The sequence below is a fragment of the Lampetra planeri genome, chromosome 5, assembly GCF_965212315.1.
Source record: "Lampetra planeri chromosome 5, kcLamPlan1.2.h2, whole genome shotgun sequence".
NCBI lineage: Eukaryota > Metazoa > Chordata > Hyperoartia > Petromyzontiformes > Petromyzontidae > Lampetra > Lampetra planeri.
Genome location: NC_136111.1, coordinates 18,357,096 through 18,369,854, shown reverse-complemented (window position 1 = coordinate 18,369,854; position 12,759 = coordinate 18,357,096). Strand labels below are relative to the sequence as shown.

Sequence of the window (12,759 nt, the reverse complement as noted above, 5' to 3'; positions counted from 1 at the left end):
CATAATCACCCTCATCCTCATCACCCTCATCATCTTCATAATCACCCTCATCATCATTCTTCATCATCATCATTCTTCATCATCACCCTCATCATCATCACCCTCATCACCCTCATCATCCTCATCACCCTCATCATCTTCATCATCACCCTCATCATCTTCATCATCACCCTCATCTTCATCATCATCACCCTCATCATCATCATCCTCATCATCTCCATCATCACCCTCATCATCACCATCCTCATCATCACCACCCTCATCTCCATCATCACCCTCATCGTCATCATCATCACCCTCATCGTCATCATCATCATCGTCATCATCATCACCCTCATCATCATCATCATCACCCTCATCATCATCTCCATCTCCATCATCACCCTCATCGTCATCATCATTACCCTCATAGCCCTCATCACCCTCATCATCATCATCACCCTCATCACCCTCATCATCATCACCCTCATCATCATCATCACCCTCATCACCCTCATCATCATCATCACCCTCATCATCATCATCACCCTCATCATCATCATCACCCTCATCATCATCATCACCCTCATCACCCTCATCATCATCACCCTCATCATCACCCTCATCATCATCATCATCACCCTCATCATCACCCTCATCATCATCATCATCACCCTCATGATCACCCTCATCATCATCATCACCCTCATCATCATCATCACCCTCATCATCATCACCCTCATCATCATCACCCTCATCATCATCATCATCACCATCATCACCCTCATCATCATCATCACCCTCATCATCACCATCACCCTCATCATCATCACCCTCATCATCATCACCATCATCATCACCCTCATCATCATCACCATCATCATCATCACCATCATCATCATCACCCTCATCATCATCATCACCCTCATCATCATCATCACCCTCATCATCATGAATAATCCCGCAGCGCAACATTTGCATCGCACCGCACTCTCTTCTTATCTATTGTCGATACCCACGATCTTCCTCATCGTATTAACAACAAAAGAAAGTACCGTATCTCCTTTCAACATTTGTAATTAACTTGTGATTGCACAGTACTGTACAGCTCTCTACCGCCTCCGGTAGTCTCGGTTAGCTTACACTGTACACAATGATGATCATCATCATCCTCCAACGTCGTCTTTTACTATCTTTTAAAACTATCGCCAACATCATAGTCTTTCCGGCGTCTCGGTGGATGGGTTTCTGGCCAGTTGATAGTTGTCTTCATTACGTTCAAAGTGTCATTAATTACCCGCCTGTCTATCTCGATTAATCTGCGTAATAGCCGCACGCACACACACACACAACACGTGCGCCCTGCCTGGGGTTGTCTCGGTGAACGGTCGTCAACGTTATCGCATCTCGCATAGGGTGGTGGGGTGGTGGCGGCAAACATCAACAACATCATCATCATCTTGTTTGTATGGCTTAGCCTCATCATCATCGCAGCATCTTCATCATCGTCAGCAGCACCTTCATCAGCATCATATTCAGCATCATCGCAATCATGCTGTTTATGATCATCCTAAAGTGTTGGCTAATCTAACATCGGTTTGTTTTTGTGTGGTGAGAATACAAGATCGGAAATGTAGCGTTCTCTTGCGCTTATCAATCAAGCTCATCACCAATCACCCGAAGGTGTTGTATGATCTCTAAATCGTCGTGTTGGCAGTAGGAACCCAATACAACAACAGCTTTCTCTTGTGCTCATCACCCCCCCCCCTCTCCCTTATAGGTCTCCCCAGCGAATGGTCGACATCGCTTGCATCCCCATCCCCCTAGATATCTGCTTCGCCACCACCATCACCACCATCATCATCATCGTCGTGGCCACACGCTTCGCCCTGGCGGCTTCGGCTAAGACCTCGACCACGGCAGCAGCAGCAACGACGACGACATCATCATCATCATCCACGGCCATGAACTGCGTGCCGTGGACGAGCGCAGCGAAGAAGATGAAGGTGGAAGCCGACGCGTTGCAGCAGCTGCAGCAGCAGCAGCAGCAGGCGGCGGCCCCCATCGGCCTGTACCACGAGCGGCAGCGGCGCGAGCTGTGCGCGTTGCACGCCCTCAACAACGTCTTCCAGGACGGCGACGCCTTCACCAAGGAGCAGCTCGACGAGATCTGCCAGAGGTGTGTGTGGGGGGGGGTGGGGTGGGGTGTGGGGGTGGTGTGTGTGGTGTGGTGGGGGGTGATGCTGGGGGGTGATGGGGTGATGGGGGTGATAGGGAGTGTGTGGTGTGATGGGGGTGATGTGTTGGTGTGTGTGATGGAGGTTATGTGTTGGTGTGATGGGGGTGGTGTGTGGTGTGATGGGGGTCATGTGTTGGTATGATGGGGGTGATGTGTTGGTGTGATGGGGGTGATGTGTTTGTGTGTGTGTGGTGTGATGTGGGTGGTGTGTGTGGGTGATGGGGGTGATGTGTTTGTCTGTGTGGTGTGATGGGGGTGGTGTGTGTGGTGTGATGGGGGTGATGTGTTTGTGTGTGTGGTGTGTGTGGTGTGATGGGGGTGATGTGTTTGTGTGTGGTGTGATGGGGGGTATTTGTGATGTGATGGGGATGTGTGTGTGTGTGGTATGAAGGGGGTGATGGGGAGTGTGTGGTGTGATGGGGGTGATGTGTGGTGTGATTTTATCGGGGGTGGTGTGTTTGTGTGATGGGGGGATGTAGTATGATATGATGGGGGTAGTGTGATGTGGGGTGATGTGTTTGTGTGATGGGGGTGATGTGTATGGTTGTGGTGTGAGGGGTTTGATGTGTTTGTATGATGTGTGTGGTGTGATTTTATGGGGGTGGTGTGTTTGTGTGACGTGATGTGCGTGGTGTGATGTATGTACAGTATGTTGAACTTCATTCGCACCGTACGTAGCCAACCGTGCTACTCGGAGGTCCGTGATAGGGGTAGCATGCGTGTTGTTGTTGCGAGAGAGCAGCGTGGCGAGGCGGTGTGTTGTACATGTACGTAGTTTAGATATCGAGTTGTGTGTGAGTGGTTCGTGTGTGTGATGATGGGAGCTGCATGATCTCAGAGGTGCCGTGTGTGTGAACGGGTGGGTGTTTGTGTGCGATGGTTGGGAGTGTTTTTAGGTGTGTGTGTGTGAGAGAGGTGTTGGTGTGTGTGGTGATTTGTGGCATAGTAGGTGGTGTGTGTGGTGGTTGTGAGCGGTGTGTGGGGAGTGGTCAGCGCGTTGCGCTACGAACTTTGCGACCTGAGTTCGATTCCCGCTCACGGCCAACACCTGTGACGAGTATTTGAATCGGTCCTGGGCCTCCCCTAGGTCGACTCAGCCTCGCATGAGTACTTGGTGTGGTGTGTAAACATCGCCACTGGGGAGACAAAGGCGGCCGGCCGTGGTGTTGGCCACCCATCCCCTCGTGTGGCGTGCCGGCCTTCATAGGTGCTCGCTAACAGCGCTTACCGCAACAGCCTGTTAAAGACTATACAGGTGGTCTTTGCCTCTGTGTACAAGATGTGTGCAGGATGCTGGGATATGTATGTATGTTGAACTTATTTCGCACCATATGTAGCCAACAGTGCTAAATGTGTGTTACAGGAGGTGTGTTTGTGTGCTAGAGGTGTGGGTGTGTATCGTTTCAGTAGATATGTATAAGGAGGAGTGTTTGAGATGTGGCGTTTGATATCGTTTCTTTTGTTTATTTGGGAGGGTGCGTTTTCCTTTTGTGTATACTGGAAGTGTGATGGAGCGTGTGTGTATTGCTAGAGATGTTTGTGTTGGAGGTGTTTGCACAAAAAGTATGTGTGTGTTAGAGTCTTTGTGGTTCAGTTTGGAGCGGTGGTGTAGCAGCGGTTAGCGCGCTGCGCTACGAACCCGACGACCCAAGTTCGATTCCCGCTCACGGCCGCGAAGACCAGTGACGATTATCTAAACCGGTCCTGGGCCTCCCCTAGGTCGACTCAGTCTCAAATGATTACCTGGTGTGGTGTGTAAATATCGCCACTGGGAAGACAAAGGCGGCCGGACGTGGTGTTGGCCACCCACCCCCTCATGTGCTGTGCTGGCCTTCATAGGTGCTACTCGCTAACAGCACTTGCCCCTACAGACTGTTAAAGGCTACACGGGGGAATCTTTTCTTTTAGTGCTACCCACACCACCCTGATGTACAGTGCTGACCTTCTTAGGTGCTCGCTAAACATTTTTTTGGGGATATGATTGTGGTGTGGATGAGTATTGTTCTGTACGTCGTGTTCCGGGGATATTGGTGTATTTGTGTGTCGTAGTTGTATCTGTGTGTGTGCACACTAATGTGCACTGCAGGTGTCTTGTATGTGTGTTACTGAAAGTGTTCGAGGTGGAGATGCGGTGGGTGATGGAGGTGTGTGTATGCTGCGATGGGTGTTTGTATGCAAGTATGTGTAGTAACGCTCACGACTCGTTCACACCGGAGTTGGAGGCACACTTGTTTATTTAACACCAACGTTGTGACATACACATTTGAGGGGGTATCGGCCCCCTCACCCGTCTATCTGAGGACACACCTCTCTAGCTAACCCTAGCCTGCCTCTGAGTCCTCCACTAATGGGCTAGGGGAGGCTATCTTGGCCCGACACTGGTCAGTCGGGCCCGGTACCCAGAGTCCAGACCAGCACTGGCTCTGGCTCTGGTACCACGCCACTGGCTCGAGCCTGCGCGGTCCTGATAAGGACGGCGTACCAGGGGGAGTCCAGGGCTCTATCTCAGACGTCTTCCGCCTCCTCTTCTTTAGCTAAACATCACTCCCGAGCCCTTCGATACAATCCCCTTTTATACCCAACCCCTCCCTGAGGGGTGGGGCCCCGGGGGATCATAACGACCGAATCGACCCCCCAGGGTGTCTGGCGCGGACGTCGCAGAGGGCACCTGCTTGTGCACACATGTAGCCCCGCCTACTGTGTTTGTTTACCATAGGCTGCCATGCATAACGGGCTCTCTGTAACAGCCCTACATCACTCCCCCCCACATAGCATGCAGCCGTCCCGGCTGCCAACATACAAAATTTGACAATAAAGGTGCCTTCACCCCCTGACGTGTGCCTCACTATTTTTGAACCATAACAGGAACCAGAACAAGACACAACAACAAGATGAGAAACAACCCGTCGCACCCCCCCGAATAAATACGAATTCCGTAAAAAAACAGCTTATATACAACCAGCAGGGAACCCACCCCGCACACACAACAAACGGTGAACCCAACATATGTACATCCGAGGAGCGGGAAACACACCATCCACACAACAGCCAATAAACACAACAGCTATGTACACATTTTCCGGCCTCACAACAGTTTGCGCATTTTAGCGCGCGTCCTTGCAGCGGGCCCCTCACACGGGGTAACCCCGCGTGGCGGACCATCAGGTGGCGACTGTCCGTCTTGAGGTGAGCATTCCTCTGACTCCGCGTGACCCTCGGTATCCGCAGGAGGGGTGATCGGGCGTGAGCCCGTCACTCCTGATGCTCCTGAAGGTGGCACAGCCGGCAAGGCATCAGGTGAGAGCGACAGAGACGGACCCAGCAAGTCGGCCGACCCCCCACATGTTTGGCCACGCGCGTGTGAAGTGGGGTCGTGTACCGCAGCGAAGGGTTTTAATCTGGAGGGGTGCACGAACCATCGCCGCTTCCCCCACTTGATGCGCACGCACTGCGGACGTAACACCTCCACCACTTCCACAGGGCCCCGCCACGGCCGCACAAGTTTAGAGGAGGTTGCCAGTGGCACCTGGGGGCAGTGCAACCATGCCTTGTCCCCCGGCTTCCACTGCAGCATGTGCGCTCGACTCAATCTGAGGCGCTCATTTGCCTTCTGACGGAGGTCAGAGTTTTGCATTGCAGCATCCCGTGCCTCGGTCAATTTGTCCAGATTAAATTTAACGTGGTCAGCCAGATTAGTTTTTCCCTGCGGCACGGGGATCCGCAACTGGGCACGAACAGGCGGGTCTGGTTCTCGGCCGTACATGAGGTAAAAGGGAGAAAACCCCGTAGCCGCATGGGGTGCCATCCGGTACGCCGCCAAGACCCCCTGAATTTGTAGGTCCCAATCCGTTTGCGAGTCCGAAACTTGTTGTGATAACATGGACGAGATGGTGCGATGCAAACGTTCGACCATCCCGTCAGTTTGTGGGTGATATGGGGAGGTCCGAATTTTCTTTGTGCCCAGGAGATCGCAGACTTGTCTGAGTAGTTTACCGGAAAAATTTCTGCCCTGGTCGGTCAGCAGCCTCTCCGGAGCACCTTTGTCCAGGACATAACCCTGAACAAAGGCCTCCACGATGGCTGCTGCCGACTGGTTGGCCAAAGGCCAGGCCATAGGCCAGCGTGTAAAATACTCGACACCCGTCAACAAATATCTATTCCCTCTGGGGGTGGCGGGGAATGGTCCCAAAATGTCCAGAGCGACCAGCTCGTTTATCCTGGACACTTTGATCGATTGCAAGGGCGGGTTAGACTCCCGTGCCGGCGGTTTGCGTTGTGCACATTGAGGGCACGATCCCAACAAATCCCCCACATCCCTCGTCATGCCAGGCCAGTAAAAATCAAGTTGCAGCAAGGCGAGAGTCTTTTGGGTCCCCAGGTGTAGGAGGCGCTCATGAGCGGCCCATACCACCCTACCCCGCAACCCAGTAGGGACAACCAGCCGATGTCGACGTGACTTCCCGTCCCAATGCATTAGCAGACCTTGGCACATTTCCCATGCGTCGGAACCACCACTTTTTCCCCCCGCCGCACCGCCAACGCGACGTCGCCACCCGAGGAGGGAGACATCCTCCATCTGGAGGCGCCCCCATTCAATGACGGGCAACCCCAACAGGGAATCTTTGCCCTGCTGTTCGATCGAATTAGGAACCATTGCATCGTCGTCGTTGGCGGCCGCCAAGACAGGTACCGATGTGTCCCCTGGAGGCCTGCAACGTCCAGACCCCAGGAGGCATGCACACTCGGAGGTGGTTGGCAAGCGTGACAGAGCGTCCGCGTTGGTGTGGCGAACGCCCTTACGGTATGTGGTTTGGAAATCGTAATCCTGGAGGACCTCCAACCATCGGGACAATTGTCCCGATGGCTGTTGAACCCTCAGGGCGTACTGCAGTGCCGCATGATCTGTGCGGACGGTGAAATGCCGACCGTACAGATATGGGCGATACTGTTGGACGAAATGGACAATTGCCAACAGTTCCCTACGGGTGACACAATACCGTTGCTCCGCTGGAGACAACACCCGACTGCCGTACGCAACCACATGTTCCACGCCGTCAACCACCTGGGAGAGCACGCCCCCAATACCCGTGTTGCTCGCATCGGTGTCGAGCAAGAACGGTTTTGAAAAATCAGGGTAAATCAGGGGAGGAGCGTTTACCAAAGCATCCCGAAGGGAGCAAAAAGCAGCCTCCTCCTCCTGACCCCAGCAAAACCGAACCCCTTTAGATGTTAAAGCATGTAGGGGTTTGGCGATAGTCGCAAAATTAGCGACGAAGCGTCTATAATACGACGCAAACCCAATAAAACTCCTAACCTCTCCCACTGAGGTGGGAGTCGGCCAGGAGCTTACACACTGCGTTTTGGCGGGATCGGTAGAAATACCTGAGCGCCCCACGATGTGCCCCAAATAACGCACCGACTCGCGTAACAAATGGCATTTTTGGGGCTTAAATTTCAAATTAGCAGCCCGCATCTTTAGGAAAACCGCCCGCAACCTCTGGAGATGTTCCTCAAAAGTTTTGCCAAAGACAATGACGTCATCCAAATAAATCAGGCACGACTCCCATTGCAATCCAGCCAAAACCAATTCCATCAACCGCTGGAAAGTTGCCGGCGCTGAGTGTAAGCCCATCGGCAACCGGTTGAATTGAAACAGGCCGTGCGGAGTACGGAAAGCAGTTTTAGGCTTTGAATCATCGTCCAGAGGAAGCTGCCAGAATCCCGAAAGTAAGTCCAATGTGGAGAAGAATCGCGCTCCCGCCAAGGCGTCAAGCGATTCGTCCATCCGTGGGAGCGGGTATGCGTCGGCAACCGTAATTTTATTAAGGCGCCGAAAGTCAACGCAAAACCGCAACGAACCGTCCTGCTTCTTAACCAGGACGATCGGCGCTCCCCAAGGGCTGTTGGAGGGAGAAATTATGTCGGCGGCTAGCATGTCATCAACAGCCGATTTGACATGGTCCTTTTCGGCGGGACTCAACCGAAAAGGATTTTGGCGTATTGGCGCGCTGTCACCCGTATCAATATGGTGACGCAGCAGATGAGTGCAGCCCAAATCGTATTTATCCCGACTGAAAACGTCGGAAAATTCCCTCAGTAGTGTCTTAAGACGTTGGCGCTCTAAATTTGACAGGTCCGTCGATCCCGCGCAAAGCGCCTCGAGCCACCCTTCATCGCTGTCTGAATGTGGTCGCGGTGCAGGGGCAGCGCCGACATGACTCGCGACGGGTTCCTCACAGGGCACCGGCGTTGCGTGAGCAAGCACGGTCCCCTGTGGGACCACCACCGTCTGCGAGCCCACATTGAGGACCGCGATGAAGGGTTCTCCATCCCCTCTCACTATGGTCTGGGCCGGGAGTAAATTAGGTCCACTGACCCCGGCCCTAGACGGTCCCAGCAAAACCCCTTGAGCCCCAATGCCCTTAGCGAAGGGCCGCCGAAGTCTCAAAGGAATTAACATTTGCGCCCCCGGAGGAACGCGCACCGTTCTATCTACGAACGCCGGCACCGTCGCGAACGCCGTCCGGCTCGTAGCGGGGGATGGCAAAAACGCCATGCGTCGGCCCGATGGGAGCTCAATGCATCCCTGGTCGATTAATATCCTAATCGGCATTTTGGCCAGGAAATCCGTCCCCAGCAGGCACGGAACCGCCAGCGAGGAGGAAACAAAAATCGGCCCAGATAATTTAATATCCCCGACACAAATTTGGGCTCGAATTTGTCCGATGATGCCAAGTGAACCCCCGTTAGCAGCAAAGAATGGCACATTAACAGGCATCAAAGGACGGCTCTGGGCAGGGAGAATGTTATAAATCAACTCCGAAATAATGGTCGCCGATGCTCCTGTATCGACCAGGATGCGCACCTCGACCCCATCGATGTGACCCACAACGGCCGACGACCCCGATGACGCGGCTACAACCCGATGGGCCAACACGGACCACTGGCTGGGTTCAATGTGAGTACCCAGAGCGGTGCGTGTTGGTGCCATGGTACGCGATATTTGCCCCCCCTTCGCTGCGGTGTTCGAGTGTGTGACGGGCGTGTGCGTGGGCCAAACATGAGGGGTGCCGCGACTCGCCGGATTATGATGGTGGAGCTTGTGACGAGGGCCGGCGTCCCGTTGAGGTGTCGTTCCGTGCTGCCGAGGAGAGCGGCACCCCGAGGCGACGTGGCCCCGGATGCCGCAGTTATAACAGCGTGGAAGCGCTGGTGGCGACGATGGACGTTGTAGACGGCTTGAACCGGCCCGGTCCTCCCGCGCTCCCGCTCCGTGCTGCCGTCGATGGTTGATGGCGCAAACCTCTTCCGCCGGGAGGGTGGCCGCAGCGACGGCGCGCCCGCTCGCCGCCTTGCTGGCCTTCCGTCGTTGAGAGGACAGGTTTGCGTGGAGGAGACGGGCCGCTTGGAGGGAGCACATCTCTGCATCGTCCTGTGCGACAATGACGATGTCTAAGTCGTCCGCCAGCAAAAGTATCTTCTCTGTCACCATGGCGTCGACACCCTCGTCATCCATTCGTGGAAAGGCCTCCTTCGCCAGTGCCAGGAGGCTTGTGCGGTACGCCAGGGGCGACTCCTTCGTCCCCCGCTGGCGATCGTAAAAGAGTTGGCGACAGTCCGATGGTGGACCATATACCGCCGACAGCACCTGCATCGCCTTCCGCAGCGTGGAGCGCCTCTCCTTCGAAGCCGATGTTAGAGTGGCGAGGGCGTCGCTGTCGAGAAGTGCTGGCAGCGCGCGGAGAGCCTCGGCGTCTGTCCACTGTGCCATCTCCTGGTGAGCGAGGAAGCGCCGCTGGAAGCCGCCCCAGTCGCCATCCTCGCCCACAAATTCCTTGAGTGGAGGTAGCCGCTGATGTAAGGCAGCGGCTGCAGAGGAAGAACGCACTCCCTCGTCCGCCTCACTGAACTCAGCGTCGGCACGAACCAGCGATGGCATCGCCGGTCGCACCCGTGGTGACGCGGCAGGCACTGTACTCCCGCCGTTGGACGCGATGCTTAGAGCGGCCACGCCCTCAACAGCAGCTGCGGCGATGGCGGGAGTTTCAAAATGTTGCTCCGTTGAAATGGCGGGAAGGCGCTGTGGTCGTTGGCTGCTGTCGCCTCGTGGCGGTCCCGCAGCCCCCAGCCGCGTGATGTTGTCGAGCATGGCGGCTGCGTCGTACAGCAGCTCGGCCAGCTTCGCGTGCGCCTGCCTCAGCCCCTCCGTCGACGGCTCCCCTTCCTCCAGCTGCTGTGGCGTGGATGCACCCAGCCCCGGCTGCTCGATGGCATCTTCAGCCATCTCGGGCCCTCCGACTGCAGCGGTGTCCTCCGCCCCTGGTACTCCGACTCGAGTCGTCCGGCGTGTATCCATGTTCGTACTTTGTTTCACTTCTGACGCCAGATGTAGTAACGCTCACGACTCGTTCACACCGGAGTTGGAGGCACACTTGTTTATTTAACACCAACGTTGTGACATACACATTTGAGGGGGTATCGGCCCCCTCACCCGTCTATCTGAGGACACACCTCTCTAGCTAACCCTAGCCTGCCTCTGAGTCCTCCACTAATGGGCTAGGGGAGGCTATCTTGGCCCGACACTGGTCAGTCGGGCCCGGTACCCAGAGTCCAGACCAGCACTGGCTCTGGCTCTGGTACCACGCCACTGGCTCGAGCCTGCGCGGTCCTGATAAGGACGGCGTACCAGGGGGAGTCCAGGGCTCTATCTCAGACGTCTTCCGCCTCCTCTTCTTTAGCTAAACATCACTCCCGAGCCCTTCGATACAATCCCCTTTTATACCCAACCCCTCCCTGAGGGGTGGGGCCCCGGGGGATCATAACGACCGAATCGACCCCCCAGGGTGTCTGGCGCGGACGTCGCAGAGGGCACCTGCTTGTGCACACATGTAGCCCCGCCTACTGTGTTTGTTTACCATAGGCTGCCATGCATAACGGGCTCTCTGTAACAGCCCTACATATGTATGGGTGGCATGTGCTGAATCAGAATTGTGTGTGTACTGTGGGTGTGTGTGTGTGTGCGGCATGCAAATAGTAATATACGTTATCTTTTAGTTTATAGCAATTCTGTGTTATTGAAGCTTGTATCTCTGCTTTATTGTGCTTTGAGTTTGTTGGTGTGTGAGTGTTAACCAGCAGTTTGCTTGTTTCAACTTGTGGTGTGTATGCGCCTGTGTGTCTCTCGCTGTACAAGTGTGTAAGCTATATATTTGGCATGAGCATGCAGTGTGATGTGCGTTGAGCTTGTGGTGTATCTGAGCCTTGTATTTGTTTTATTGCCTTGTGTTGTGCACTTTTGTGTGAGTTTGTGCAGGCTGGTGTGTGTTCGTGTGTGCGAGTGGCATGAATACCATAAATATTCTTGACCATGGTGGGAGGGTGGGTAGTTCAGGTGAAAGTCATTCAAACACACTATTCTGTCGCCGTTGCAAACTAAACAAACCCATAACTTTCACCGTTTAATACCACTTTCTATATCGCATACTCATGTATTGAGTTATTTTCTCATTGTTATTACAGTACATACCACTGTCGACGCAGTCCCGACCTGTTAATTTCACCGGTTAGAAGCTCTTAAGAGTTAAATCTTGACTTAACGCTTTCGTGACTGCAGGAATTAATATTCTTTGGGTCTTTCGGTAAAGTCATGTAGATAGGTTCAAAGAAAATAACCAAAAACTACGACGTTTCGATGACGACCGCTTGTGTTGCGATCGAAACGTCGTTGTTTTTGGTTATTTTATTTAAACCTATCTATGTGACTTTACCCAAAGGACCCAAAGAACCCTTACGAGTTGACAAAAACCTTTTGAAAGAGACACAAAATACAGGAACAATTGCTTGAATAGGGTACAGACTTATCAGCACACGAAGCCCGGTTTGATACAGGCGTTGTATTTTGTTGTTTCGGTGGAGATTTTGGTGATTGGACTTTACGCGTGGTCACCATTAGACCATAATGAGCTTCGGCAGTAATTGTGATGGAGGGTAAAGTAAAAAAATAAAAAACGTCACTTGTTTAACGTGGCCCGCTTGCACGCGCGTGAGAGCCCCGCGCGCGATTAGAGCCAGCCGGGGAGAGATCAAAAACACCCAATTAAATATTAACGTAACGCGACGAGCCGATGATGTGCCTTGCGCATCGGTGACATGCCCGTGCGGGTTATAATTACCGGAGCATGCGACTGGGTTCGCCCCCCCCCTCCCCCATTTGATTCTGCCAGCGTTCGTAGTTTTTGGAAAAATATTTTTTGTTTACTTTCTGTATTTTCCGCTATTTGCCCCCACCACCACCTCGACCGGGCTTCTGGCGTCGCGGTTGTCATGGAACGGAGGAATTTCCCGTTGGGTCACTGAGGGCCAGAGTGCTGTGTATCATCACACATCGTGTCCGTCTCCTAGGAAGATGTCACCCAACTACGTCTGGAGTCATGAATATTATCGGGGCGTCTTATCCGCACGACTCCACGCCCGCCGTTCCTCTTAAATTCCTCGCAAAGAGTATTCGTAGCATCGCGATGAAACTTTTTATTCGCTACTTA

General features: G+C 53.8%; 1 protein-coding gene across 1 annotated transcript in view; it reads left to right on the top strand.

Annotated features, from left to right (window-relative positions):
• Positions 1-12,759, top strand: part of JOSD1 (Josephin domain containing 1) — a 29,583-nt gene that overhangs the window by 1,169 nt on the left and 15,655 nt on the right. Inside the window, exon 2 of the mRNA XM_078594857.1 lies at positions 1,760-2,158. Coding sequence (XP_078450983.1) covers positions 1,773-2,158 — 386 coding nt within the window. The 5' untranslated portion in view covers positions 1,760-1,772. The remainder of the gene's footprint in view (positions 1-1,759; positions 2,159-12,759) is intronic.